The 24,136-nt window shown below is 44.8% G+C and overlaps 17 protein-coding genes across 17 annotated transcripts; 9 read left to right on the forward strand and 8 right to left on the reverse strand.

The window, feature by feature from the left end:
• Window positions 1–398: 398 nt before the first annotated feature.
• On the reverse strand, window positions 399–2,097 carry VTP21DRAFT_1873 (uncharacterized protein; the record flags this gene model as incomplete). Its single annotated transcript, XM_069392007.1, has 6 exons — window positions 399–690; window positions 791–1,030; window positions 1,107–1,456; window positions 1,530–1,656; window positions 1,751–1,916; window positions 1,992–2,097. 6 exons carry the CDS (start codon window positions 2,095–2,097, stop codon window positions 399–401), a joined length of 1,281 nt encoding a protein of 426 aa, XP_069251209.1.
• Window positions 2,098–2,294: 197 nt separating this feature from the next.
• Window positions 2,295–2,672, forward strand: VTP21DRAFT_1874 (uncharacterized protein; the record flags this gene model as incomplete). The annotated part of the gene is made up of 2 exons (XM_069392008.1): window positions 2,295–2,523; window positions 2,602–2,672. 2 exons carry the CDS (start codon window positions 2,295–2,297, stop codon window positions 2,670–2,672), a joined length of 300 nt encoding a protein of 99 aa, XP_069251210.1.
• A 426-nt stretch (window positions 2,673–3,098) lies between these two features.
• On the reverse strand, window positions 3,099–4,330 carry VTP21DRAFT_1875 (uncharacterized protein; the record flags this gene model as incomplete). The annotated part of the gene is made up of 2 exons (XM_069392009.1): window positions 3,099–4,064; window positions 4,127–4,330. The coding sequence occupies 2 exons, from the start codon at window positions 4,328–4,330 to the stop codon at window positions 3,099–3,101; spliced, it is 1,170 nt and encodes a 389-aa protein (XP_069251211.1).
• A 711-nt stretch (window positions 4,331–5,041) lies between these two features.
• Window positions 5,042–5,866, reverse strand: VTP21DRAFT_1876 (uncharacterized protein; the record flags this gene model as incomplete). The annotated part of the gene is made up of 3 exons (XM_069392010.1): window positions 5,042–5,173; window positions 5,452–5,560; window positions 5,613–5,866. 3 exons carry the CDS (start codon window positions 5,864–5,866, stop codon window positions 5,042–5,044), a joined length of 495 nt encoding a protein of 164 aa, XP_069251212.1.
• A 647-nt stretch (window positions 5,867–6,513) lies between these two features.
• VTP21DRAFT_1877 (uncharacterized protein) lies at window positions 6,514–8,035 on the forward strand (the record flags this gene model as incomplete). The annotated part of the gene is made up of 3 exons (XM_069392011.1): window positions 6,514–7,270; window positions 7,368–7,730; window positions 7,812–8,035. 3 exons carry the CDS (start codon window positions 6,514–6,516, stop codon window positions 8,033–8,035), a joined length of 1,344 nt encoding a protein of 447 aa, XP_069251213.1.
• A 320-nt stretch (window positions 8,036–8,355) lies between these two features.
• On the forward strand, window positions 8,356–9,137 carry VTP21DRAFT_1878 (uncharacterized protein; the record flags this gene model as incomplete). The annotated part of the gene is made up of 3 exons (XM_069392012.1): window positions 8,356–8,424; window positions 8,504–8,874; window positions 8,957–9,137. 3 exons carry the CDS (start codon window positions 8,356–8,358, stop codon window positions 9,135–9,137), a joined length of 621 nt encoding a protein of 206 aa, XP_069251214.1.
• A 151-nt stretch (window positions 9,138–9,288) lies between these two features.
• VTP21DRAFT_1879 (uncharacterized protein) lies at window positions 9,289–10,324 on the reverse strand (the record flags this gene model as incomplete). Its single annotated transcript, XM_069392013.1, has 2 exons — window positions 9,289–10,179; window positions 10,265–10,324. 2 exons carry the CDS (start codon window positions 10,322–10,324, stop codon window positions 9,289–9,291), a joined length of 951 nt encoding a protein of 316 aa, XP_069251215.1.
• Window positions 10,325–10,588: 264 nt separating this feature from the next.
• Window positions 10,589–10,972, forward strand: VTP21DRAFT_1880 (uncharacterized protein; the record flags this gene model as incomplete). The annotated part of the gene is made up of 3 exons (XM_069392015.1): window positions 10,589–10,680; window positions 10,777–10,824; window positions 10,897–10,972. 3 exons carry the CDS (start codon window positions 10,589–10,591, stop codon window positions 10,970–10,972), a joined length of 216 nt encoding a protein of 71 aa, XP_069251216.1.
• Window positions 10,973–11,112: 140 nt separating this feature from the next.
• On the reverse strand, window positions 11,113–12,181 carry VTP21DRAFT_1881 (uncharacterized protein; the record flags this gene model as incomplete). Its single annotated transcript, XM_069392016.1, has 7 exons — window positions 11,113–11,150; window positions 11,216–11,288; window positions 11,355–11,468; window positions 11,535–11,647; window positions 11,721–11,874; window positions 11,966–12,079; window positions 12,140–12,181. The coding sequence occupies 7 exons, from the start codon at window positions 12,179–12,181 to the stop codon at window positions 11,113–11,115; spliced, it is 648 nt and encodes a 215-aa protein (XP_069251217.1).
• A 139-nt stretch (window positions 12,182–12,320) lies between these two features.
• On the forward strand, window positions 12,321–12,907 carry VTP21DRAFT_1882 (uncharacterized protein; the record flags this gene model as incomplete). Its single annotated transcript, XM_069392017.1, has 3 exons — window positions 12,321–12,467; window positions 12,542–12,694; window positions 12,776–12,907. The coding sequence occupies 3 exons, from the start codon at window positions 12,321–12,323 to the stop codon at window positions 12,905–12,907; spliced, it is 432 nt and encodes a 143-aa protein (XP_069251218.1).
• Window positions 12,908–13,091: 184 nt separating this feature from the next.
• Window positions 13,092–13,375, reverse strand: VTP21DRAFT_1883 (uncharacterized protein; the record flags this gene model as incomplete). The annotated part of the gene is made up of 2 exons (XM_069392018.1): window positions 13,092–13,207; window positions 13,279–13,375. 2 exons carry the CDS (start codon window positions 13,373–13,375, stop codon window positions 13,092–13,094), a joined length of 213 nt encoding a protein of 70 aa, XP_069251219.1.
• A 207-nt stretch (window positions 13,376–13,582) lies between these two features.
• VTP21DRAFT_1884 (uncharacterized protein) lies at window positions 13,583–14,132 on the forward strand (the record flags this gene model as incomplete). Its single annotated transcript, XM_069392019.1, has 3 exons — window positions 13,583–13,795; window positions 13,880–14,033; window positions 14,089–14,132. 3 exons carry the CDS (start codon window positions 13,583–13,585, stop codon window positions 14,130–14,132), a joined length of 411 nt encoding a protein of 136 aa, XP_069251220.1.
• A 162-nt stretch (window positions 14,133–14,294) lies between these two features.
• On the reverse strand, window positions 14,295–15,975 carry VTP21DRAFT_1885 (uncharacterized protein; the record flags this gene model as incomplete). The annotated part of the gene is made up of 5 exons (XM_069392020.1): window positions 14,295–14,747; window positions 14,836–15,303; window positions 15,377–15,593; window positions 15,653–15,747; window positions 15,808–15,975. 5 exons carry the CDS (start codon window positions 15,973–15,975, stop codon window positions 14,295–14,297), a joined length of 1,401 nt encoding a protein of 466 aa, XP_069251221.1.
• A 258-nt stretch (window positions 15,976–16,233) lies between these two features.
• VTP21DRAFT_1886 (uncharacterized protein) lies at window positions 16,234–16,545 on the forward strand (the record flags this gene model as incomplete). Its single annotated transcript, XM_069392021.1, has 1 exon — window positions 16,234–16,545. The coding sequence occupies one exon, from the start codon at window positions 16,234–16,236 to the stop codon at window positions 16,543–16,545; it is 312 nt and encodes a 103-aa protein (XP_069251222.1).
• Window positions 16,546–17,517: 972 nt separating this feature from the next.
• VTP21DRAFT_1887 (uncharacterized protein) lies at window positions 17,518–18,825 on the forward strand (the record flags this gene model as incomplete). Its single annotated transcript, XM_069392022.1, has 2 exons — window positions 17,518–18,369; window positions 18,430–18,825. The coding sequence occupies 2 exons, from the start codon at window positions 17,518–17,520 to the stop codon at window positions 18,823–18,825; spliced, it is 1,248 nt and encodes a 415-aa protein (XP_069251223.1).
• Window positions 18,826–19,291: 466 nt separating this feature from the next.
• Window positions 19,292–22,013, reverse strand: VTP21DRAFT_1888 (uncharacterized protein; the record flags this gene model as incomplete). The annotated part of the gene is made up of 13 exons (XM_069392023.1): window positions 19,292–19,396; window positions 19,477–19,848; window positions 19,906–20,050; window positions 20,118–20,338; window positions 20,401–20,468; window positions 20,532–20,619; window positions 20,684–20,788; window positions 20,856–21,027; window positions 21,088–21,171; window positions 21,240–21,548; window positions 21,604–21,709; window positions 21,772–21,806; window positions 21,874–22,013. The coding sequence occupies 13 exons, from the start codon at window positions 22,011–22,013 to the stop codon at window positions 19,292–19,294; spliced, it is 1,950 nt and encodes a 649-aa protein (XP_069251224.1).
• Window positions 22,014–22,713: 700 nt separating this feature from the next.
• Window positions 22,714–23,642, forward strand: VTP21DRAFT_1889 (uncharacterized protein; the record flags this gene model as incomplete). Its single annotated transcript, XM_069392024.1, has 4 exons — window positions 22,714–22,742; window positions 22,806–23,069; window positions 23,132–23,366; window positions 23,433–23,642. The coding sequence occupies 4 exons, from the start codon at window positions 22,714–22,716 to the stop codon at window positions 23,640–23,642; spliced, it is 738 nt and encodes a 245-aa protein (XP_069251225.1).
• Window positions 23,643–24,136: the final 494 nt, after the last annotated feature.

The following is a 24,136-nucleotide window of genomic DNA, read 5'->3' on the forward strand; positions in this document are numbered from 1 at the left end:
AGTTATTTATACATGAATTGTTTAAAAACGTGGGGGGCCTTAAATGGTTAACTGCATTCATCGCTGAGACCAATTTGGTTACTAGGCTATTTGAGTATTTCAAAGGCCTATCAAAGCAGCCATGAGTCAAAACTTCGTCACTAGACCAGCTGCTCTAGCCTCCCCTCACTCTCAGCATTGGTCATGGAAACGAAGCATGTCCCCCAAAGGACCCAAGGCAAAGCAGATTAGTGGATTGGGTTTGAATTGTGCTATATTTCATTGACTTTTCGTTGGTGAGGAAATAAAAAGGGAAAGTAAAATAGAAGAGAATAAAATAAAAAGATAAAATAAGAGCGAGGATATAGAAAATGGAGCTTCCCCCCCCTCCCCAAAATAGACCCAAGAAAACCACTCCGCTATTGCTTCTTGCGTGCTCGTCTCGGTTCGGGGAAGGATATCGGGGGCTTCAGCACCGCTCTTCGCATATTCTTAGCCTCCGCATTGTCCACTCCAAGTTGGATCTTTTGGGTTTCTGTCAGCTTCTCGATTCTGCACCCTAGAGATTTGAAGAGCTCGATGGTGCGAGAGGGCTTGAGGGCAAAGTCGGCCGCAAGCACATGCGGATCGGTGTCGAAATTGTCGATGTGCAAGCAGAGTGCAAAAGCGTAGCACAGCAGACGATCTTTGGAGATGGGAGTCTTGCGAGGCCTGCAGATGATCAGGGAAGAAAAACCAAGCAAAACAAAAAAGTTAGTCCATACTAGCTTCAGGGGGGGGGGTAGAGGTGGCAGCGGCGGGGGAATTTTACTTTTTGATTCTCGCGCCCAAAGCAGGTGCCTCGGTGTACCGCCGATACAGCTGATCGAGAATCACCGTCGGGGGTTTGTCCAGGGCATTGATGGCATTTTCCTTTTTGCCGATCTTGATGCCGTCGATGAAGTGGAAGGCCATCATATAGGACAGATACACCAGTAGCCGCAGCTCCTTATGATTCTTTTTCTCTGCGCTAAAGAGGGTGATCAGACGCTCTCGGATATATTTCGAGGTCCTAGTGGGAAGAGAGAAACAAGGCAATCCGTCAGTATCCGTCACACGCTATTGCTACCCGAAGTGGGAGAGCGTACTTGAATGGCAGCATCTGACAAAACTCGTCGGCTGAGCCGGCCTCCAGATATTTCTTCAGTGGAATGGCGTTCATTTCTGCTACGGTGACAATGTCGCTCAGTTTATAAACGTCTTCAGGCCGCTCTGCCTTGACGTTTGGAGGAGGAATGGGGCGTTCGGAATTTGCTTCGGCCTGGACCTCTTCGCGGGTCGGCATACTACTTGTTCGCTCCTCCACCGCACTCTGAATGACTTCTGCGTCCCGGTTCAGCACCTCCATGTTGACCCGGTTGCGCTCGTAAGATTTGATCATTTGTTTTGTCTTCTTAGTACCGAAAGCTTCACCCAGTGCGTTCTTCGCCCTCATAAACTAGATGGGGGAGGAGGGGCAAAGTTTTAGCATCGAATAAGGGATATTCGTCAAAGAAAAAAGTCCACGCTACCTCTGTCTGGCTATCAACCTGAGAATTCAGATTCTTGAGTGCTTTTACTGTCCGGGTCAGCGGAAAGAGAGGGGCCTCCATAAACGTCAATGTATTGCTTTTACGATCTAGCATACCCACCACATATCTACCGGGATACGTACAAGAAGAATAAAGACGGTGTTTAACCAAACCAGAATTGGAACCGTGGATCCATGTCCTGTTAGTGGAGCTCTTCTCACCTGCTGTTCACCTCACTCACCGCATATTCACCGAAATTCCCTCCCACAAATTCGATCTTGTCTGTTTCACCAGCAATGATGCGCTGCTCTGTCTTTGTTTTGGAAGTGCTGCGCTTGTAGCACTTGAAGACGGTGTTATCGGGAGGGACAATCCCCGGGAAAGTGACTGAATACCCACAAGAATTCATTCAGTATAATGGGTAGGGTTTCAAGTAAAATGACATCGCAGCAAGGAAAATACCTAGAACAGGGCCATTGGCATTACTCTCGGTCTCTAGCTTGCGGAGTTTAATGGCAGAGGCGCTCTCTTCCTCGCGTGCATGGTGTTTCCGTTTTCCGGGGGACATGATTCCCTTTAATGCTTATGAAAAAATTCGACCAAGTCTTCTCGAACAGCGATAAATAGGGTGTTTTATTTATTGTGACTGGACTGATTTCAGATGCCTCTGAGAGACAACGTCACCCCATCCTACCCCCCATCTTCGGTCTAAACTTCTGCGTCCCCTTACCCCCCCTCTCTAAACAAAAAGCTTCGATCGCAACCATGAGCTCTCCCGCACACACCCGCTACGTCCAATCACTATACCGTCGTGCGCTCCGTCTTTCTCAAGATTGGTACTATGTCCGACGTGAGTTTGCCCGCGAGAAAGCCGTTGAGATCAGGGCACGCTTTGAGAAAAACCGGAACATTACCAATCCCAAGGCCATCGAGCGCCTGACGCAGAGCGCTGAGCGGGAGTTGGAGGAATTCGCACATCCAGATCCTTATAAATGTGAGACGGATATATTACGGTACTATTCCGAGACATGGATGTTAATTTAATTTCTTTTTATTTTTTTCAACACCATAGATCCTACAGCGCCTGATGGTAGCAAGTGGGAACGCAATCTTCCCCCTCGCATGGTATGCCTCGTATTATAGATAGACTTTATTGCCTATCGACTGACAATTTTATATCAATAATAGGACGGCCACCACTAGAGCTCATAATCGATGAGGTTTCATGATGTAGAGGGAAAGTCGGATGTTATTTTTTGTTTTTATTTTCCTGCATAGAGAGGCTCCTTTTTTTTTTTCTTTCTCTATCCCCCCCTTTTTTTTAATTGTATGTTTCGGAAGAAAAAAAAAATATGTTGAATAGATTCCTTTTACCATTGATTGCGACGATTAGCACGATGCTTAACAGTCTCCCTTCACCCCAATATTATAGAAAGTTTATTTCTCTAAGAAGAAAGGGGACTCCACCCAGACGGTCGACTATCCAAAGGACTACACTTTGGGGTGAAAACGAAAAAAAAAAAAAACAATATACAAAGAAAAATATTAGATTGCTGTACGATGCTATTCTTAATTCGCAATACTGCTCTGTGCCTCGTTCTCTACTGGCTTCTCTCCATTTGCCTCTCCAGTCGGCTCCTGCTTTTTCTTCTCCTTCTTCTCCTTGGGCTTCTTCACCACCTTCTCAGGAGGGGGGTAAGCTTGATTCGCAAGCTCCACCATCTCGGGGCGTTTGAAGGCCTCCCGGATGGGCTCCAGCAGTGCGTTGAGTGCCTCGGTGACCGAATTCTTGAGGTCCCCGGGGTGCACCTGCTTCTCCGCAAAGTCCTTCTCGAGCGAGGCATAGTCTTCGTAGACGACGTCTCCTCCGTACTTCTCCGGCCTCCGAATGGTAAAGGTCGGCTTCCCGTTCGATCCGAGCGAGCTGATGGGGAACAGCACCGATTTGACGAAAGCGAGGACGCCGTTGTCCTCGATGTTGCCCTCCTCGCAGAAGGCCTTCTTTAACTTCTTCTTGACCGTCGCCGCATCATCCAACAAATCGATCTTCGAGTCCGGATCCGAGGCAGACATCTTTGACCCAGCCAATCCGGGCACCATGGGGTTCATCAAGTGCGAGCGCTTCTTGTAGCCAAGAGAGGGCATGCACTTCTCCGCCAAAATGAAAATCTTGCGCTGATCCACCCCACCAAACTGAGCGTCCACATCCAGGAATTCCTCGTCCAAGGCCTGCATCCCAGGGTAGAGCAGCCCGGAGAGGAGGGGGTTTGCAACCTGCTTCACCACCTCGGCCCCAGCTTTCTTTGCATCATGCTCTGTCACATGGGCTGTCATTTTGAAGATCGCCATGGAGTATTCGGGAGTCAGCTGGTAATCCGAGCCGATGACAAAGCGGAGCTTGTCGATGGGGACTCCAATCGAGGTCAGCACAGCCTTAATAATAGCCTCGTAGTACTTGGTCCGGTACTTGACGAGTTCAAGGGGCGCTTTAAGATTGTCAAGAAAAGCATGGATGTCAGCGAGCAAGATCGTCACCTGAAGATGCTTAGAGGTTAGAAAACGAAAAATAAATGATGCGAATCAGCAATCATAGCAACCTGGCATCCTGCAGCCAAGAAATCGGCAATTTTCGACATGGGGACGAAGTACCCAACATGAGGTCTTCCTGTAGGAGCAGTGCCCCAGTACAATTTAAGATCCCTCTCCTTCAGCACAGTCTTGATCTGCTCCTCTCCGAGCACCTCTTGTAAGTTGCGAGTGATGAGATTGTATTTTTCGTCTGCACTTAGCGAAGGAGACATTGTATTCTAAAGGGGTTGATTCTAAAAACTAGGAATGAAAGGAATAACACAAACCAGAATAGAAGCGTAAATAAAATTGGCTCAGGCTTCAATCTGACAAGAATTGATTCAGAAATAATAATAATATCTCAACTCCATCCTGTTGCATATCAGTTGCACTTGAAAAAAAAAAATTGAGCCAGCCAAGGGGGGGGGGGGGCTGCGGCAAAGGCTGGTCCTACATAGAGGGGAGCATTGTTGCAATACGAGAGGCTCCTTACAACGATCTTGGCCTTGAATGTGGGCGGTAGTAGCTGCCCGAGTCGCTTAACCTCAGCATATCCCTCGGCCAAGGGCAAGAGGGGGGCGAAAATGTTTCTTCTTCCACCCTCTCCACACATTGCTTGGGGGGGACTGTTGCCGCTGCCCCAGATTCTTGTCTTAAATGGCGTAGCAGAGTCAAATCCTCGAGGTCTCAGTGCTCTCGAATAGAATGATCGAATCTGGGCGGGGCGACTTCCTCCTGTTAGACACGGTCGGAAGAGGGCAAACCTGTATCCTAAAGGGCTCACTAGCCACTCAGCCGCGAATTAGTCAGGCCAAGGGCCAGCTATTGGAAGGGAAAAATATATACGGGGCATGGCTTCAAAGCTTTTGCCAAAAAGAAGGGAAAACAAGTGCGTAAGCTCAAAGGGATGCAGCAATGTATTAGCATCACTTGATCAGCTATTCTTAAGGCTGTGCGCGGGGGACAGGCCGGGAGAACACAAAGTGGGCGTTGCAGACCCCACAGAACGGCACTGAAGGCATGAGGAATGCCAGGCCAAGTGCCGGTAGGATGGGCATAAAGGCCAGGGAGGAAGTCTGCCGACTTTTCGGCGGCAAAGAATCGGCTGGCGTGCGAGGATAGGCAGGTTGCGCGGAAAAAAAACAACACATCAATGGCTTTTAGGATCGGGTCTTTAAGATTTTCTCCGAATCAGAATGTTTTAATAGGAAGCTGATAAGGATGTTTGTTTGTGGGGGGAAATATCCCCACTCATTAGGTAAAAGTCGGAAGGAAGGAAAGAGACAGTCGTCTCCAAAGATAAAGCCGGTGGGGTGTTACGGAGTCTGTTTGGTTGGAAATGCATTCATGTTACCTCAATCTGAGGAGAAACAATAGACGCAATGACGGGAATGAGGTTGGCACTAAAGCCGAGCACGGCGGACAAAGCCAAAGGGCTAGGCCCGTCGAGGAGCGGGTAGAGGCTATGCGGCGTCGGTAGCGACGGGAAGTCTCGAAGGATCGAAAGAGAACAACCTTATTGCGCCGCGGCCCTTGCGTTGTTTATATAGGGGATGGGGGGGGGGGGGCCGTGGCGTCATGTGCGTATGCACCTGAAATGGTCGGAGCGCATCCTGTGCTGTTGCGTGGATGTCAATGGATGGCATAATCAAGCACAAGCAGGGCCGGCTAGCGTTGTTTTGGGGGAAAGAGCCACAGTGGAGGGCGGACACAGGGCCACGCGAAACGATCTGCGTTTGTTGGCTTCCGAACTGCTCCGCGTTTGTCATGATGGTAAAACAGCGCACCGCCAAATGATATGCACCCCAGATCAGTGCGTGCAGCGGTGGGTGTGTAATGGTGTAATTGCAGAATTTCTCATGGAGCTTACCGCTTCCGTATTTGCCATGTCCCTTCGATTTTATATATGCTCCCTTCTTCACCCTCTTGTCTCTGACTTCTTTGCCGCTCTTCTTCTTGGGAGAATTTAAGAGAATTTAAGCCACTTGTATTTGGTTGCGATATTGTCTTGATGTGAGATCCCATCTCTGTTGCAAACCGTTTTTTTTTCTGAGAGAATTAGCATGAAAATATAACCACACCCCCTTGTGAATCCCCTCCTATTAATCCTGCCCTGCTGTTACTCTTCCCATCCCTCCTCTGCCCTAGAGTATCTTTCTCCTATCTGGCTTCACCTGATTGAAGATTCATTCTTCTTTCCCAGCAATCCATATTATTCTCCACTCTTCTCAGCTTCTTATCTCTCTTCTCTCGGTCCATGCCGCGTGAACTTGTAGTGTCGACAGACGGTCTGCTGTGCATTGAAACTACATAGGAGTCATATCTTGTATTAATCGGCAATCTTGGCAGGTAATCTCTAACGATTTCCGGCGTGGGCTTCCGCCTTATTTGCTGATGTCTCATTCATTTTGCAGCCATGGGAAACAACCCTTCAACCCTTGCTGTGCCCAAAAAATCTAAACGCGAGTCCAGTATAGGGGCCGCTTCCGGCGGTTCGCATCTCAGTGTCCCAGAAATACCTGACAATGAACATTCTACCAACACTGCTTCTTCGGTCAACTCGATTCTGCTGCATTACCAGCAGCAGGTCCCTGCGAGCGCTGGCTCTGTGTTTTCCACTCAGCCGCAGCAGCCCTCAGCAACTAACAATGAGAATGAGAAGAGCGATCCCAATGGAGAATGCGAGGCTGTGGATCTGGTTGCGCCCCCTCCCATAGAGGACCAGAACCAGTTGACGGCGACCTCCATCTCCTCCATTACATATCCCAACCCTGAGCGCCTATCCAAAAACGTGAATATCGATGACTTGATTCAGCGGTTGCTTGAGGTGGGCTTTTCAGGGCGCATCCCCAAGAGCTTCGTGCTCAAGAATTCGGAAATCGTTGCAATATGTCAGGCGGCCCAGGAAATCTTTCTCTCCCAGCCAACCCTAATCGAATTATCGCCGCCGGTCAAAATAGTCGGGGACGTACACGGCCAATACACCGATCTAATGCGTTTGTTTGAGATGAGCGGTTTCCCCCCCGCCGCCAACTATCTCTTCCTTGGCGACTATGTGGATCGTGGGAAGCAGAGCTTGGAAACCATTTGCCTCCTATTATGTTATAAAATCAAGTGGCCAGAGAACTTTTTCCTACTTCGGGGAAATCACGAGTGTGCCAATGTGACGCGAGGTAAGTTGCCATTTCTACCGTATTCGTAGTGGGGGTGCAGAGAGAGGGGGGGGGGGGACGATAAATGCTCAATGCATTGACTTCCTCATATTTTTAGTGTACGGTTTCTATGATGAGTGCAAACGCCGGTGTAGTGTCAAAATATGGAAGATCTTTGTGGATGTCTTCAATACTCTCCCCATTGCGGCCACGGTGGCTTCTAAAATATTTTGCGTTCACGGCGGTCTCTCGCCCTCACTACGGTCCATGGATGAAATTCGCAGCATCCCACGCCCCACCGATGTCCCCGATTATGGACTGCTGAACGATTTGCTGTGGTCCGATCCAAGTGAAACGGCGCAAGGTTGGGAGGATAATGAGAGAGGAGTGAGCTATTGCTTTGGAAAGGTACAGGTGAATGATTTTCTGTCGCGCTATGGATTCGATTTGGTAACAAGGGCACACATGGTCGTTGAGGATGGTAGAGTGTTGCTCAATAGGAGCCCATTTGAGATTGCACCGAAAGGAGCAAACGGCTAACCCACCCTGTGGTTCCTTTTAGGATACGAGTTCTTCAATAATCGCACCCTCGTCACCGTGTTTTCCGCGCCCAATTATTGTAATGAATTCAACAACTACGGCTCTGTCATGTTTGTCAACGAGGACCTTTTATGCAGCTTCGAGCTGTTGGCACCCGTGGACCAGGCAGCCACACGGCGAGAGTGGCGGAAGCGTGGCAGGCGGCCAAGTCCGCCCATGCTGAGTAGTACGCCTCAAAGTACATGATAGTGGCTAATGACAATTTTTTCTTTATTTCAATTCTCTTTATTTTATCTTTATTATCTATTTTCATGGAATTTCATTGTACTTGTGCGTTTCCCCGCTTCACTTTCGGGCTCGGGAGTGCATGCGAAAATTTATTTTATTCTTTTCCGTTTGCTACTGTTTCTCTTCTCCTCTTGGTATATTTACACAACCCAGAGATGAACTATTGTGTCCCTTTTTTTAAAAAAAGAATATATGTGGCTTAGATCCTTTTGACTTCGGGGAGGAGGTTCATCGGTGGATCTGGATGTGCTTTTGACAGGGAAACAAAAAAAGACGCCATGTTGAACGCTTGGATACTAGTGATCGTTACATTATGTTGTGTGGTTGCATCGGAGCAATCCGGACAGGTATTTTCGCGAAATATTGCTGGTGATTCCACCCTTAATTCATCTTTTATCTTATGGCATTGGATGGACTCGATCGTAGCCACAGAAGTTCTCCCTCCTGCATAAACTGCCCACATCGACCCAATTTGTCTTACGTGGTGAAATCGAGTATCATCCCTCGCTCGCTACTGCTCGCTACATTCCCTCCTCCGACTTCTCTTCATCCTCTCTGTCGGCCAATGAGGACGAGCTGTACTCGGTCAAAATGGTACGCGATGAGAGTGAAGATGGGGATATCATGTCTGTGCCAGTGAAGGCACTGAAGGGGGCTGATTTTCGGGATGAAATTGTGCTTTTCGCAGATCATGATGGCGTTGTTCGGCATTTTGAATATGGTACGCGCGCGAACAAAGAAAATGAGGATGAGATAGGGACCCTGGTTAAGGTGGAGCCGGCTTCGCTTGGAGCAAGGTGATTCTGCATGACATCTCTGCATTGCTTCGGCTTAACTAAAGCAGGCTTTTCTATATTTTTATTTTTCCCTTGTGAACAGACCGAAGCTCTTGCAGGCGGTTCCATTGAACCGGGATGGCACTGTCGAGAAAAAGGAGGAGCCCTCGCTATTGAAGAAGTATTGGTATTTTATTCCCCTGGTCATCATTCTTTTAACAGGCGGGGGCGGCGGGCAACAACAGGAGCAAGGGCAGCAAGGAGGAGGTGGGGGTTCCCGATGACCACAGCATGCCCCATTATTTTAGAATAAAAGAGTGCTGAGTGGAACATTATTTAATCGGCGATGAGAGGAAGAGTGATATATGGTTTCTAGAAAACAGAAATACACACAAAACACAAAACATTTTCCAAAGATATCCAAACTGAAGACTCTCATTCTCCTTTTTGCTTCGGCTCCACAACCCGCCATACCCTCAAGAGATAGCTCAGCCTAATCACCATCAAATCGATGGCCATTTGCACGGAGTCTCGCATCAGCGAAATCTTGCTGCCGTCCACTTCGTGCCAGTTGACTTGCTCCTCCACCACGGGGATGCGCATCCGCCTCGCGAGCACCAGCACCTCGACATCGAAGATCCAGCCCTCCACATGCATGTTTGAGAAGATACGCTGTGCGGCCTTGCGGGTGAACAGTTTAAACCCACACTGCGTATCCTCGATGCCACGGACCCCCAATAGGTATACGAGCATATGGAATCCGCGCATCAGGAAATTGCGGATGAAAGACCTCTTCACTACTGCATCCGTCGTTACTAGGTGGGAGCGTGAGCCTACCACCACACCCAGGCCCTCCCTCTCAATATCGCTCATTCGGGAGCGAAGTTTGTCAAGGTCCGAGAATTGGGTCGCGCCATCGGCATCGACCATCAAGATATAGCTGCCCCGGACGCTCAGCATTCCTTGCGTCACTGCACCCCCCTTGCCTCTATTGCGCGGCAACTTGAAAACTCTTAGCTCATCCACCCCGTTCTTTTGGGCCCAGCGAAGCGCACAATCGGTGGTCGCATCCTTACTCCCATCATCAACAATGAGGATTTCATACTTTAATTTTAAAGAGCGCAAGTGCTGAATGGTTTCATCCAGCATATGCGGGAGGCGAGCGGTTTCATTATAAGCGGGGATGACCAGAGAAAGGTCAAGGGTTGGGGATTCAAGAAGGGACGGCAGCGGCTGAGGAGTTTTGGAATTAGGGGAGAGGTATTGGCGCTGAGAGGGGGAAAGAGGGCAGGGTTTCGGACTAGCGATGTGGAGAAAGACAAATACCTGGTGTGGAATGGAATGGTAACGGATTAATCGCAAGGGTTATTCAACTTCGACCGGACTCCATCCCCAGCTAGTCAATACTCACAGTGAGGGTCAAAAGTAAAAGGGCCATGATCCCCACATGCAACGCCGAAAATTCTATCATGTTTTCTCGAGAGCCACCAAGAAAATGAGGGGAACGGGATGTAAAAGGGGGGAGGGGATGTTTTCGAAGAGCCAAAAAGCTTTTTATCGCACTGGTTACCCCTATTAACGAGACACCTGCGGTGTGGAGCTGGGTTACTGGCAGATATCTTGGATGGTTTGACTGTGCCACCATCCACTTGCACAATCAATTGGATATTTCTCGCGTTCACCACTGAAAAAAAACCCCTTGCGTTAGAGCATCTACATTGTTCTCGGTAAAATCATGTCGGGCTATACTGTGCTCTGGATTTTTATTGCCACGCTCATTGCCTCCGGAGCCTTATATGTGTTGACACCTAAGGGCCCGAATCAGACGTAATTATTCCCAAATTTCCTCGGATCTCGATCCTTGGCCCAATTTGATCCCTGATTTCTCTCTCTCTCTCTCTTTTTTTTTTTGGATTTGCACAGGACCATCCGCACGAGCCTTATCATGTCACTTATATGTTGCTATATCATGTAATATTGGTTTTATTTATTATCATTTTCGGCATACCGATTGAACTAATGATTAATGCCTATGCTTCATAGGTGGGCAATCACTTACATGGCGCAACTCCATCCTCTTGTAGCACCTCAACGCAACGATCTCAGACCACATCACTAAATTATTACTTATTTTGCTCCTTTGTTTCTAAACTGGATTTTATATTTTGCTTTCTTTTTTCTTTCTCTTATATTGTTAACTTGTTTATTGTCTCAATATCCTTCATAAAAGTCTCTCCTATCCTGTCTCTTACACTGTTCTCAGCCCACCATACTTCTCTTTCTTCCCCGAAGCCGTACTATAATATATAGTATGTGTAAAGAGATGGAGTACGATAAAAAAAAATGTAGCTTCTCGGCTTACCCTCGTCGAGTTTTTTAAGCACGGGCTTCGATTGTTTAGCGTGCTTAGCGTATGCATTCAATATACTTGCAAACTGGTTGCGTTGAAGATTTAGTTGAAACTAGCCAGCATGGGTATTATCAAAGGGGCAATGGGTTACCATATTTTCAGAATTTGGGTGAGTGCTCAGGAATGCCCGCTCAAGCACATAAAGATCCACTGCCTGATCCTCTACCAAGGCAGAGACATAGCTGAGACCAAAATCGATTATGGCCTAGTATCGCCACGCAGGGTTAGTATGACAAAACAGAAGGAAAGGCAAAGATTTCCGACAATTTACCAAACTATGATTTCCATCCCTCACAATAAGGTTAGAAGTGGTTAAATCACCATGAACAACATCTGCAGCATGCATTTTAGCGAGGGCTTCCCCAATTCTACCCATCACCTCCTCTTCAATTCCCGCATAGTATTTGCCATGAGTATAAGAGAACCAAATAATTGAGCAGATACTTTCAATATTTACCGACGTCTTTTTGGTCTGGTTTATTCAACAAAAAATCTCTAACCGTCTTCCCAATAATCTTCTCCATATAAATGACATGCTTTGTCAAGTCCACGAAGTAAGGGGTGGGTACATCAATCCCTGCGCGTCGGCACTTATGAAGTGATCTTGCTTCCTACATTCCATAGTAATTGACCGATGAGAAAAAAGAGCAGCCAAGTAAGGCTGAGGAGGGGAGTAGAGGAGCAAAAAGGCAAATAAAATACCTGTGTGACTCTTCTAGTCGTCAGCTTCTGATCGAGACTAGGATGCCGGTAAGTCTTGGGAAATCGCTCTTTGGCAATGGCTGGCCGGGAAAAGAAATTGAGCTCAAAGACGCGCTAAGGACAGACAGTTAATCACCCTGCGTGGAGTCTATATTAGTGTGTTTAGCAACTCACGGCTTCAGCCCCCTGTTTTATCAGTACTGCTGATTCTATCATGGTGGACTGATTTGTTATGGAAGTTCAATTTACGAGTCAAATTATTTCAAGACGGGGCATTGTGACTGCCATTCATTTATTCCATTTGGTGCTCATAAACACTAGGCCTCGTTATTTATCCAATCGAGCCCATTGAACCATGGAGGTCATCGAGGAAAACGCCGCGCTGCTCAGCAACTACGAGGTTCTCTCGCTCCTACGCGATCTTGAGACAAAACAGCAAGCCCGTCTAGCAAATAATCCCACGTTGAAGTTTGCTGAAAATCTTAAAACAATCCAATTCGAGGTAGAGTAATTGCATTTCGGATGGTATGTTTGTTTCTCAAAGGTTTTAATTGCATCCGTGGTCGATTTGTGTAGACGAAACAATATTTGGAGAAGACGCCTTGTAGCTCACAAACTCCCGAGCAGATACGCTCTCTGCTCGAGGCTCTCAAGCCATATCCACTGACCAAGGCTGAAAAGCTCACCATTATTAACCAGCGCCCACGAAGAATGGTAGAATTCTATGCGGTAAATATATCGGAATATTTGTGTTGAAAGAGAGTGGCGATAACCATGAATGCTTTTATGTATATAAACCTTTATAATTAGATTGTCGAGGATATGGAGAATAGATTCGAAACTGAAAAGGTGGAGGAGATTCTTTATATAATAAAGGAGCATTTACCTCGAGAAGATGACGCCGAGCAAGCCGATGCCGACGAGGAGATGGAGGAAGCATGATGCATTTTATCATTGTAAAATTTTATTGCTGTAATATAAATGGAGTTTGCTCATTAGTCTAGTATTAATTACTTAAATCCAAATAAAAAGGGTAAAAGAGGCAACGTAAAAAAGCTGCTGTTTTCATAAAGTACAAGGAGAAAATAAGATCTTTTCAATATCGCAGTATAGATGATGGAGGGGATTAATACAGGAGCTGATTAAAGAACGAGTAAGTACTAGCAAGATAGTCGGGTAGCAGGCGAGCATATGCATAGCAAGTGTAGATAGTCAAGATGAGGCCGAGGAAGGCAACTGAATCTAGAAATAAAAAAGGAGTTGGAATTAGTAAGATAAGATGAAATCCAGCATGGAATTTGGGGAATACAAACTAAAAATGGCCTTCTCCCATGGTTCAAGCATGTAGAGCACAGTGACAAGCTCATACTGGTACTTCTTGACAGAAATCCAATTCTTAACCGAATCCATTATACTTAAGGCGAGTAAGTTATAGGCTATAATCTAGGGAGGATTTGATGAAGAACGAGTGAGTAACCAATTCACAAATTTCTTGGTTTATTATTTCGAGATGCCATTAAGTGGCGCAGCAACATATTCCCAAAAAAATCAACACAGGGGGGTTCTTCTTAACGCTTACCGCTCAGGATCATCGTAATCAACAAACAAATAGCCAAGATGTTCCGACAAATCTTAAGAGCCTCTCGCGTCTCCTCCAACTATACAGCTCGCACATATTCCACTCAAATTACTAAATCGACTTCAACTGCACCCGCCAAACTAACTCAACAACAGGCCCCAAACAGAGATTCGGCTTGGTCCGAAAACCAGGCAAGGCGGGCAGAGGCGATGTCTGGGCCGAGATTCGAAGGTATTGATATGGCTGCTCAGGTATATGATTTGCTTTCTGCGCCATAGAATTTCGTGACGATCTGAAGAACTGATGGACCTTTTCGGTTTGGAATTTTAAATTAGCCTGCTCCTCTTGCTGCTATCGAACTCATCGCTGCTGAGCCTATTCGTTATGTTGACACCCGCATCGCAGTCTGCGATGGTGGTGAGGGAGCTCTCGGCCACCCCCGCGTTTACATCAATTTGGATAAACCTGGTGCCCATGCCTGTGGTTACTGTAAGTAGATATTGCATGCGCAATTGAGTCTTGTTATCTCATACTTTGTCTGTAGGTGGACTTAAATTTAAATTGAGTCATGACCATCACCACCACTAGCATCATATCCTCTCTTTCGCCTGCTATATTTCGTTGGAAGAAAAGTTTTTTTTTTTCCTTCTTCTTATTATGCTTATTTTTTGTATTTTGAATAGACAAAGCGATGCAAATGAAAATAAAACTCTTTAAAAAATAAAGTTGGTCAGTTTAATAGATATGGGGTTATACTGATATGCCAGCTCTTGTCCTTAGACTTGACCCTAACCCTACCGAGGATCTCTCTGCAGTCCTCTCAGTTCTTTCACTTGGAGTCGGCTTTCCCAGTTCCGCAGAGCTAAACAGGTCCGGAACAGCTCCATCAAACTTCTCTCTTACAATCTCGGGACCAAGGCTCTTCACCGATGCCAACAGCGATCCGCCCACCCATCCCCTTATATTCGGCATGAATACTCGACCTGGCCCTTCTCTATTTCTTGCACTTAACCGTTCCTCCAAGAAGCTTACCGATTCGACGAGTCCACTCAATGGCTTATACCGTCGCTCAATGGGTCGAGATGGGGAAAGGAGGATGCGTTGTAGTTCCTGGTGTAGGCGGTGCTGGAAGTTTGGGAGATGAGGGGTACCTCCGATTAAAAGGAGGGAGGATATCATTGGACGACGTAGATCGACTGGTAACTAATCCATGATTTCGTGTGCAAACGACGAAATATGGCTCACATGTTAGTCAAATCCTACGGAGCCATAAACCCACTCTCCAGTTTACCTTTAATAAACAGTCTAATATACAACAAGGAATGCTGGCTTCGTCTTCGTCGCCTTCAAACAGGCATTCCGCTGCTCTTTCTCTTATCCATCCAGGCACCACAATATACCCAATCTCGCCTTCAGAGGATTCACCACTACCGTTCAATCGAATGGGATACATCACTTCCGTTGCCGAGCTAGCACTCTGAAATTTCTCAACTAGATCTTCGTCGTCTTCAGCACCGTCATCTTCCGGTGGTATCATCACTGGAGACACAAAAAGAAGGCGCGTTTTGATTTCCTCGACCAGATCTCGGGTGAGAAGATCTTCGGGTATGGGAAGCCGTGGAGCCAGGGTGCGTTGGAGATGTGAGGGGGGTACTAAGCGAGCATGGGCAAGGAGTAGGGAGTGTAGGCGGATGGTTAGGGCTTTGCCAGCGATGGGTGTACTTCTTACGAATGGTGATAAAGGTCTTGAGGAAAATATCTATGAATACAATCGAAACATCAGTATGTCCTTGAAAAATCTTTCACATCATTTTTGTTGACGTTTTTTTTACCGGAAGCACAGTTGTTTCCAAATTTCCGCAATCGATGACCAAACCTGTGGTCTGTCCAGTAGTCAACAGTGCAAGCAGATGAGTGGGCGCGAAAGAGACTGATGGAACTTGCATCTCCTCGAAGAGTATTTTGGCAATAATTTTCTTGACAGGTATGGGCAACAGTGGCGATTCGCATATAAGAACTTTGCGCTGCTTTGGGTCTGTAAGTAGATATCTATTCCATAGCCAAAAAGGTTAATGGCCGTTTTCACGAATGAATTATCTTCAATTTACCTGTAGTAAAGATCTCGAAATATAATGGAAGTTCTGTCATCCAATACACCCATGTCGGTTGTAATACCCATGTTTAAGTCGTATAGATCTTCATTCTAAAGTAGCACCGCGTTAGATTCCGAAGGATTGCGCAAAAACAAAGCACTAATTCATACCCCATCGTCCCCCACAGAGTATATATGTCGTGGTCGTGACTCTCCGCTAAAACCGCATTTTATGTAATAAGAACCAATGTCGAATATGACATGATCCTCAGCACCCATAATGGGTGTGCGGCGGGCCAGGCTGGAGATGGGAAAATGAGATGTGAAGGATGATGTCATGTAGAGGTGTTAATGAATTATTTAGATCTCACAAGTTAATGGGACGCGTTTAAGAGGAGGGGCAGTCACAAAAATTCAAATCAATGGCTTTTAAAATCGAAACCATTTTCTGGTGCTCTTTTTTTATCCTGCCTGCTATATCCAAAACCACTCGTAATCAATTGTTCATCCTAATTCTCACTCTCTTTTTTCTTGCATATCTTTACACCGCCCACAAAATAGTATCGATACGAAATCATCAACCTTATCTGAACTAGAATGGCGACTTCACCGCGTATCCTTCCTTCTCCCACATCTCTTTCCGGTCACTCTACTCCGCTTCCTCCTTCATGTCCACCACCCTCTCCTCTCTCGACCGCTAACACACCACTGCGTCCAGCATCACGCATCCAGCAACACTCCCAACAACAACAGCAACAACAGGAGTCTAATACCTCCACTGTAAACCAGCATGTCTGCGCCGATGCGCACGAAAGAGATCGTGGAGAAACGACCAAATTCCTGGTGAATAGCGAGTCGTTCGAGAATCTTGTTGCACTTTTACAGAAGGTAGAGAAACAAGAAGGCTAAATTTAGTTAGATTTCAAGGGCACTCCTTTTTGTTTTAGGGGCATCTTCCGTCCTTATAAAAGTCTAATCAAAACTTCCATTTTCAAAATTGTTGAAGCCAAAAATTTTTGTATTATTTTCAATCCTCCAAGCTGATTCTCCTTCATATTTTGTTATTTTTTCTCGTTTTTCTTCGCATTTATCTTCTGTGTATTGTAAAGCTTATAATAAAGGAGACCCTTCGTTGTTTGAATGTATATGCAAATGGTAATGCCAAACTTGCACGAAGCAATGAGCGACCTAAACTCACCTCCCACAGTAATGCGGGACTGGTTCGATATTGATATGCCAACATGTTATCAACAAGATGAGTGTCACTATTTTTTGACAAGTCATTTGTCATAAAGCCCTCTTTTACGTCCCATTAAAATAGGGTATTATTTACACCGGAGTCTCTCCGAAATATTCTCGAAGTATTGGAGCAATTTGAAGAATTTTCATGTCAAGGTCTAGCCTGTATTTTTTCTATTATTAGATTCAGTGTTCTTTTATTCCTCTTTCCACTGTAGAAGGCTGCAGAGTGTCAATGTGCATGGCAGAGAATGGAAGGAGGAATCACAACAAAATAAGAATTCAAATAGCGATAAGATAGAAGAATCTCGCTTAATATCGAAAATAATCTTGTATTCATATGGTGCGGAAGAATGGGAGAGCGATAAGCACGAGGATTTTTCTCCAGTCCCGCAGCAAAAAGTGTCTTCCTCTTAACCGTCTTAAATTTTTCGTTATTATTGCCTGATTGGACCGAAAGAGTTCTATGATCAGGATCAAGGTTCACTATTTTTCCCTGCTCTCTATTTCCATTTACAATTATTTTTTTTCTCAAGAGTTCAGAGCTGTCAACTCTCTTCCTTTTTCTTGTTTTATGCAATAGTGCTTCTCATCATTATTTAGTTGGGAAAACTAGCATAAATGATCCACCTCTGAGTGCAAATGGCCAACTATCCCTTCCCTCACGATCACGAGCAATTTCACCCACTGCATCCTTTTGCTCTTTTCCCCCCTTATGACCATGCACCCATGCCAATCGCTCTCGATCTTCCGGCCAACTCATCCTCTCCCTCTGCCACCGTCCCAGTCTCGAGCAGTGCGCAGCACCCTATTGCACCCCCACCCATGCATTCCTCATTTGGTTTGGAGGAGGAACTCGAGAGTATGAAAACGAGACGACACTCACTACCATTTATAACCACTTACTCAAATGATTCTTCTTCAATGATAATGGCTGATCCGGAAATGAGTGATGGAGGGGAGAGTTGGCTGCGAATGACAACAGAATTAGAGGATTTGAGTGGCGAAAACATGAGCAACGGAAATAATCACGGCACAATAAATGCGGGCGCTGGTGAGGATGGATCATGGCGCTTTGCAAGAGCATTCTCTTCACCTAATGTCCTCGCTTCTGTATCATCCTCCACAACCTCTTCGACTCCTCTTTATCTCACTAATGGTCAGCGTCAACAGCAGCAGCATCCGCCCCACCAACAGCAGCAACAGCAGCCGCCGCCACCGCAGCAAGTTCAGCATCGCCGCCGCGTCAATAGTGTTTCTTCCGCACCTTATCTACTTGACACTCCTTCTGTATCTTCCAACCGCATGCTGCCACCAACTTCGTCTGCGAAGAAACTTCCACAAGACATGATGATAACATTAAGCGCAAAAAATGGCAATATAGGAAGTAGTGGAAATGGGGAGCCCTTGAAACGTTATCCATGCGGAATTTGTCAAAAGCGATTTACCCGGCCATCGAGCCTTGCAACACACGTATATTCACATACTGGAGAGGTAAGTTAACTGTTGTGTTTTACTCGACCTACGAACACCCTTCAATTTCCCTTGCATTAGAAACCATTCCGTTGTCCCGTTGAGGGATGCGGCAGACACTTCTCAGTGCAGAGCAACTTGAGAAGACATACGAAAATTCACGCTAAAGAGCGCCATCAACAACAGCAGTACACGCGGGTTGCAAGATTCCCAGAGCGGCGTGGGAGCGCACCTGCCGCCGCCCCTCTATTACAACCAACCACAGTGCCCAGTATGCGTCTTCCAGCACCAGCGCGAGATGGACAGGCTGAATTGATGTTGGAAGGGTTTACTCCCTTCCATCCGACTTCAGCCACAGTGCCACCGCGATCGTCGGTAGACCTCGAAGGATTTGTCCCCATGAACCCTGATTTGACCGCCGTGGAAATGTACGGCTTTGAGGGAAGGTATAGAAATGAGGGTGAATTTAAGCAGTAATGACTCCTAACGCTCTATTTAGAGTTTTTTTAAACTCTTTATTTCCTGTCCTCTCCTTCTCCTATTTCTGGGTTTCATTGGCTCTGTTGTCAATGCAGCCTGATAATTTCTTGACACCTAAAACTGAAAGATTGTGTATTGCTAATAGTTTGCTTTAACCCTCCTCCACCCTCCCCCCCCCCCCTTCCCAACTTTTTTTAATTTGCAGATGTTTGATCAACCTTTATTCCTTTTTTTGTTCTTTATGCACTGTAAGTGTATCTGTGTACTGTAAATATTTCCTCTATATATTTCTTTATTACTCGCTCATCCCTGATGTGATTTTTTTGGTCTCTTTAAGGTCAATCTTAAAATATATATTTTATTCTTTTTCAAACTAAAATGCTAATGAAACAGATTACTTCTTTTCGATGTTATTGATGATACTAAATATTCGCTCCACTTGTGTGTTCCACCTCCTCTCCCCTCACATCTTGCTGTACTTTTCAATCTGCTCAATAAGGCCATAGCCCTCTTTCACGTAATCTATCGGAGTCGCAGACATCACGCTGTAGCGCACCTTGGTTTGGTCCTAAACCAGACAAAAAAAGTGTAAACATGTCAGCAATTGACTTTTCTCAAATTTCCTGCTCTCCTAGAGCCTAATCTCACATTGAACATCTCTTGTTTCGCGCGGCATCGAAAAGTGTAAGTGCGGAACAGCGCTTTTTTGAAAGTCGACTTGTACGACTCCTCATTCGTCTCTCGCAGCAGTTCCATCTCGCCGGCCTTCTTCCCCAGCAACAGCTGGACACCGATATCATTGAAACATTGTACCCATGCTTGGCTGGTGTGGTCTGCTATGCTGACCGTCATGATGTATCTGTAATCGGGTTCCGGGTAGGAGCGCTGACACTTCTCGCATCGCCAACTTCCACCCTCATTAATAACCTTTTTGTTGCAGGCTTCGCTAGGACATGCCGGATAGGAGATATTTTCAGTACGGAAATAGATGATGGTGCCACGTGCATTGAAATACTCCGGCTGCACTGGATATGATTAATATGTCTAAGGAAACGAAGTATAAAATCCCGTACGTACCATCTCACCCATTCCTAGCTTCTCGTCTTTAACCTGGATTAGAGTCTTCAGCTCTTCGCTTCGAGTTACTCCGCCACCGCCCATGCCCGCGGCAGGCGCTTGTGTAAACGAGTTAAATGTCTCATGCTTCCCTTGTGTATCGAACCTACATTGAGCGATAATTCGCCATGAATTGTGAAAATTAAATGAGGTCTCTAATTGTCTAACATTACCATCCTCGCAATCTATGACTTTCCGGGATATCGGGGTTGATTGAGAATGTGCTCGCACTGATGCATGATAACGAACGCCCTCCAAAATCACCTACACGAAGGCCCTTGAATGCAACCACGGGTTGGGACGAGCCATCGAACGTTTCGGCCTGAGGTCCCCAGAGAGTCAAGCGCACTTGATAAAGGCTTTGATCCACAAGCATGAGCTCGCGTTTCTTAATCTATAAAATGGTTTCAATTGAGTATATTATAATCAAAACAGAAGGCTATTGCAAATATTTACGGGGCGCTGAGTCGACTTAGAGATGATTTCAGTAAGGTCAGATGTTTCCTTGACCACACCCACGATATCTTCAAGCAAAAATGAGCACATCAATTCACTTCAATAAAATAAAATTGGTGTACTTTTCTTACCAACGGTAGAGTCCTTTTCGACATCCACGAGTTTGGCGATCTGGCAAAAGCTGTATCGCACCGTTGGAACTGAGGCAGTATCTTCGCACTAATGGGTATTCATAAATTAGAGCTCGGTTAACTGCTAAAAAGAGAAGAAAATTGAAATTTACTGGGCGAACTTCTGTGCCGTGATCGAAAACCAACTCGTAGTCATTCTGCACATTCGAGAATTGCTTCTTTGCCATTTGAACCTTCGCTCTTGAGATATAATAGACCTAATAAAACATGGTGATAAATTTACATTATGATTCACTGAACTAATTGTGGATCCAAGAACTTTACCTTATTTTCTTGCAGGATATTATATAACTGGTCCACTTGGTCATTAAATCCTGTTGCTCTGATCTCGCCACTTTCGTCAAGGAGATTTACACTAAAGAGTTTACCTTCGCCACGCTGGTTATGCCACTGCTTAATTGCAGATTTTTGTACAACCCGCGCCTTGATGGTCCACCTAGATCCAAGCAACTGATCAGAATAAAATGGTCAGAATGAAAGGCACAGAGTACTCCACTTGTTTTGATATGGGTTCAGACTACGAATTGGAAAAATGGATGCGGGTTCTTCACCGTATGAACGAGGAGGCATATTGTTGGAGCTGTTGTAGTAAGAGTAGGATAAATATTCGACATAAAAAAAAACCAGAAAAAGAAAAGCTGAACTGACTTGATCATATTTCCATTCCAGGCCCCTCCACCATTGCCGAACGATTGATTAGATATATTTGAAAGACTTGTTGGTTGTTGATATGAATTGGACACTTGAGGCTGCGGCGCTGATATTGATGCAGATGGCTGGCCGAAGAGTGTAGAAGGTTGCGGTTGCTGTTGCTGCTGTTGCTGCTGTTGCTGCTGCGGCACGGCTTGCCCACCAGATTGGCCTCCAGTGCCTGTTTGTGTAGGCTCAATGCTCACTGGAGATCCAACTTTTTCCATCGTCCCTGTCAATACCTCGATTTCCAGCACGATAGCAATTCTAGAAACGAACATTGATCAAACAATAGTTTACAATATTTCAATATTATGCGTACTTTCTATGCTGAACTGTATTGCAAACAAAACGTTTCAATCGTACAAGAGAGTTCTTCACCAAAGACCCGTTTGTAATATGCTCATTGAGTTGAGTTGCGAGCATACCTAAAGAATGAAAATTAAAATAAAAAAAAAATCGACAGAGATTTTCATAAATAATGATATACCTTGCATATAGAATTGGCCATCTGAGATGATCAATCTGAAATGATTAAGAGATCAGGACAAATTCATAATAATCAAGCAGGGATAGGCGAGATTCCACTAACCTATATCTCTGAGGAATGTTTGGGTTATTACTTGGGATCTGTTTAATATTGACCACCTGAACAACAGGATCTCGTGAGAGAGGGGAGTCATTCTGCTCATGGTAAATCGCACTAATGCTTCCAACAGTGATTTTATCCATATTTCGTTTCTTTACTTGAAAATCCCGAGTGATCACTTCGAAAGAAAAAAACAAAAAATTCGCGAAATGTAATAACGCGTCAACGCGACTGAATTCAAACTCCGCACAATTAAATGGATTTAGCAGTTCCGTTAAAAACGGCGTCCTCAGTATTGAAAAAGTGGGGATTCGTATTTAAGAGTCATCAAACCGAAACCGAGTAGAATCGAATAGCGCATCTAAAGATATTTTCCTGTAGCCTTGATTTCATCCAACGTTGTCACTTTTGCATCTGAGTGAATAGAAGAGAATTTTAATTACTTTTAGCCGCAAGTTAAGTCGTACTTCTATTTGCAAGCGTGAAGATTTATTGCACTAGTATTCTGGCTCTAATTTAGATTTAGTAATATTCTAATATGCTTTGAAAACCCTCCAGACTGCATTTCTATGTCATTGTTTTTCCAAATCACCCGTATTATTTCTTCAAACTATAGGACCTGCTGCAAGAAGTTTCAAAAAGACAGAAAATACATATATTGCCCTCTAAAAATGCTTTCCTTCGATTTCGACTGCACGGTGCCAAAGAAATTTCGGTTAATTAAAACGCGTGACTTCGTGGAGACGCTTAAAAACCCAAAATTCGGTCTCGAAATAGAAAAAGTCTCAAGTTTACATTATTTTGCCGATTGTTGCGCTTTCATTCTAAAATATTCATATTAAAATGGCTCCACTACAAGTCATCGGTGCAGGGTATATTCATTTCATTACATTCAACGATAAAATATTGGCGACAAAATAAGATTCTTTATATAGGCTTGGAAGGACGGGCACTTTGTCCCTAATGTCAGCTTTGGAGGAGCTTGGCTTTGGTCCGTGTTACCATAGAATGCGGGTTAAACGATCTCATTACGATGTGTTTGTTAATGCGTTCAAGGGGAAGAAGGTAGATTGGGACCAAGTTTTTGATGAATACTCTTCCACAGTCGACTGGCCTTCAGCGGCTTTTTATCAGCAACTAATGATAAAGTATCCAGAAGCAAAAATAGTGTTAACCGTTCGAGATAGCAGTGAGAAATGGTAGTTGACCCAGTTTTCTTATACTTCAGGCTACACTGGCTTGATGCTCTCTAATATCTTAGGAGCGAGAGCATGCTGAAAACCATTTCGATACTACTTCCTCGTTACGATTCCATCATAGAACAGATACTTTTCTTGCTGTCAGAAGGCTATGAGAGGTGGATTTATACAAGATATTTCGATAAATGCGTGTTTGATGGACGGCTTAGAGATAAAAATTATCTCATTGCTGTATATGAGCGTCACTGTGAAGAAGTGAAGCGTGTCGTTCCGACAGAAAAGCTTTTAATCTTCAATGTATAGATATCTCATAAGTATAGGAAGATAATTCGGTAACTCAACTCTTTGAGTAATTATATATAGGTCAAGGAAGGGTGGGAACCGCTCTGCAAATTTCTTGGTGTGGACATTCCTAGTAGTCCATTTCCTACAAAAAATGATTCTGGTGAATTTGAAAACATTTTCTCCAAGCCAGTAGAGCGAAGGAAACGAATTGTTAAGTGGAGTCTGCTTTCGGTATTGGTGGCAACAGTCTCGATAGCTATGTTATTGAAACGGAAAAATTTTTTTTAGCATGTATGGGGGGGTATATAAAAAGCTTCCCTGTGTTCGATATTATATTTCTTTTATCTACCTTATGGATCTGAAATATATTAATGAAAAAGGTAGCTAATATTAGGTTTCTATTGATGATTAGTTGCTCTTTAATCTGAATCTTTTTTCCAATTGAAAAAAATTCTTTTATTTTCCAATATTTAATACGTGAGTATAATAAGAGCTCGCGACATATATTTTTCTCAAATACACAACTCTAAAGTTATATTTGTGCACTTATCGCTTCAAACTAGCACTAATAGTTGCAGCAGTTGGAATTGTACAAGTGCTCCAGCCATTGGAATACAATTGCCTTAAGTTGTCTCTAAAATCATTTAACTCTAAGGAAACTTGCAGGACTATTATGTTCTATTTATTCATATTCAATCCATATAATATTAACAGAAAAACAACAAAGATTGAATTTCAAATCTTCATAATTTTTTTTTTGTGGGGGGCAAGATTGAAAATCC

This window comes from Calcarisporiella thermophila (genome assembly GCF_041956535.1).
Source record: "Calcarisporiella thermophila strain CBS 279.70 unplaced genomic scaffold VTP21scaffold_12, whole genome shotgun sequence".
Taxonomy (NCBI): Eukaryota; Fungi; Calcarisporiellomycota; class Calcarisporiellomycetes; order Calcarisporiellales; family Calcarisporiellaceae; genus Calcarisporiella; species Calcarisporiella thermophila.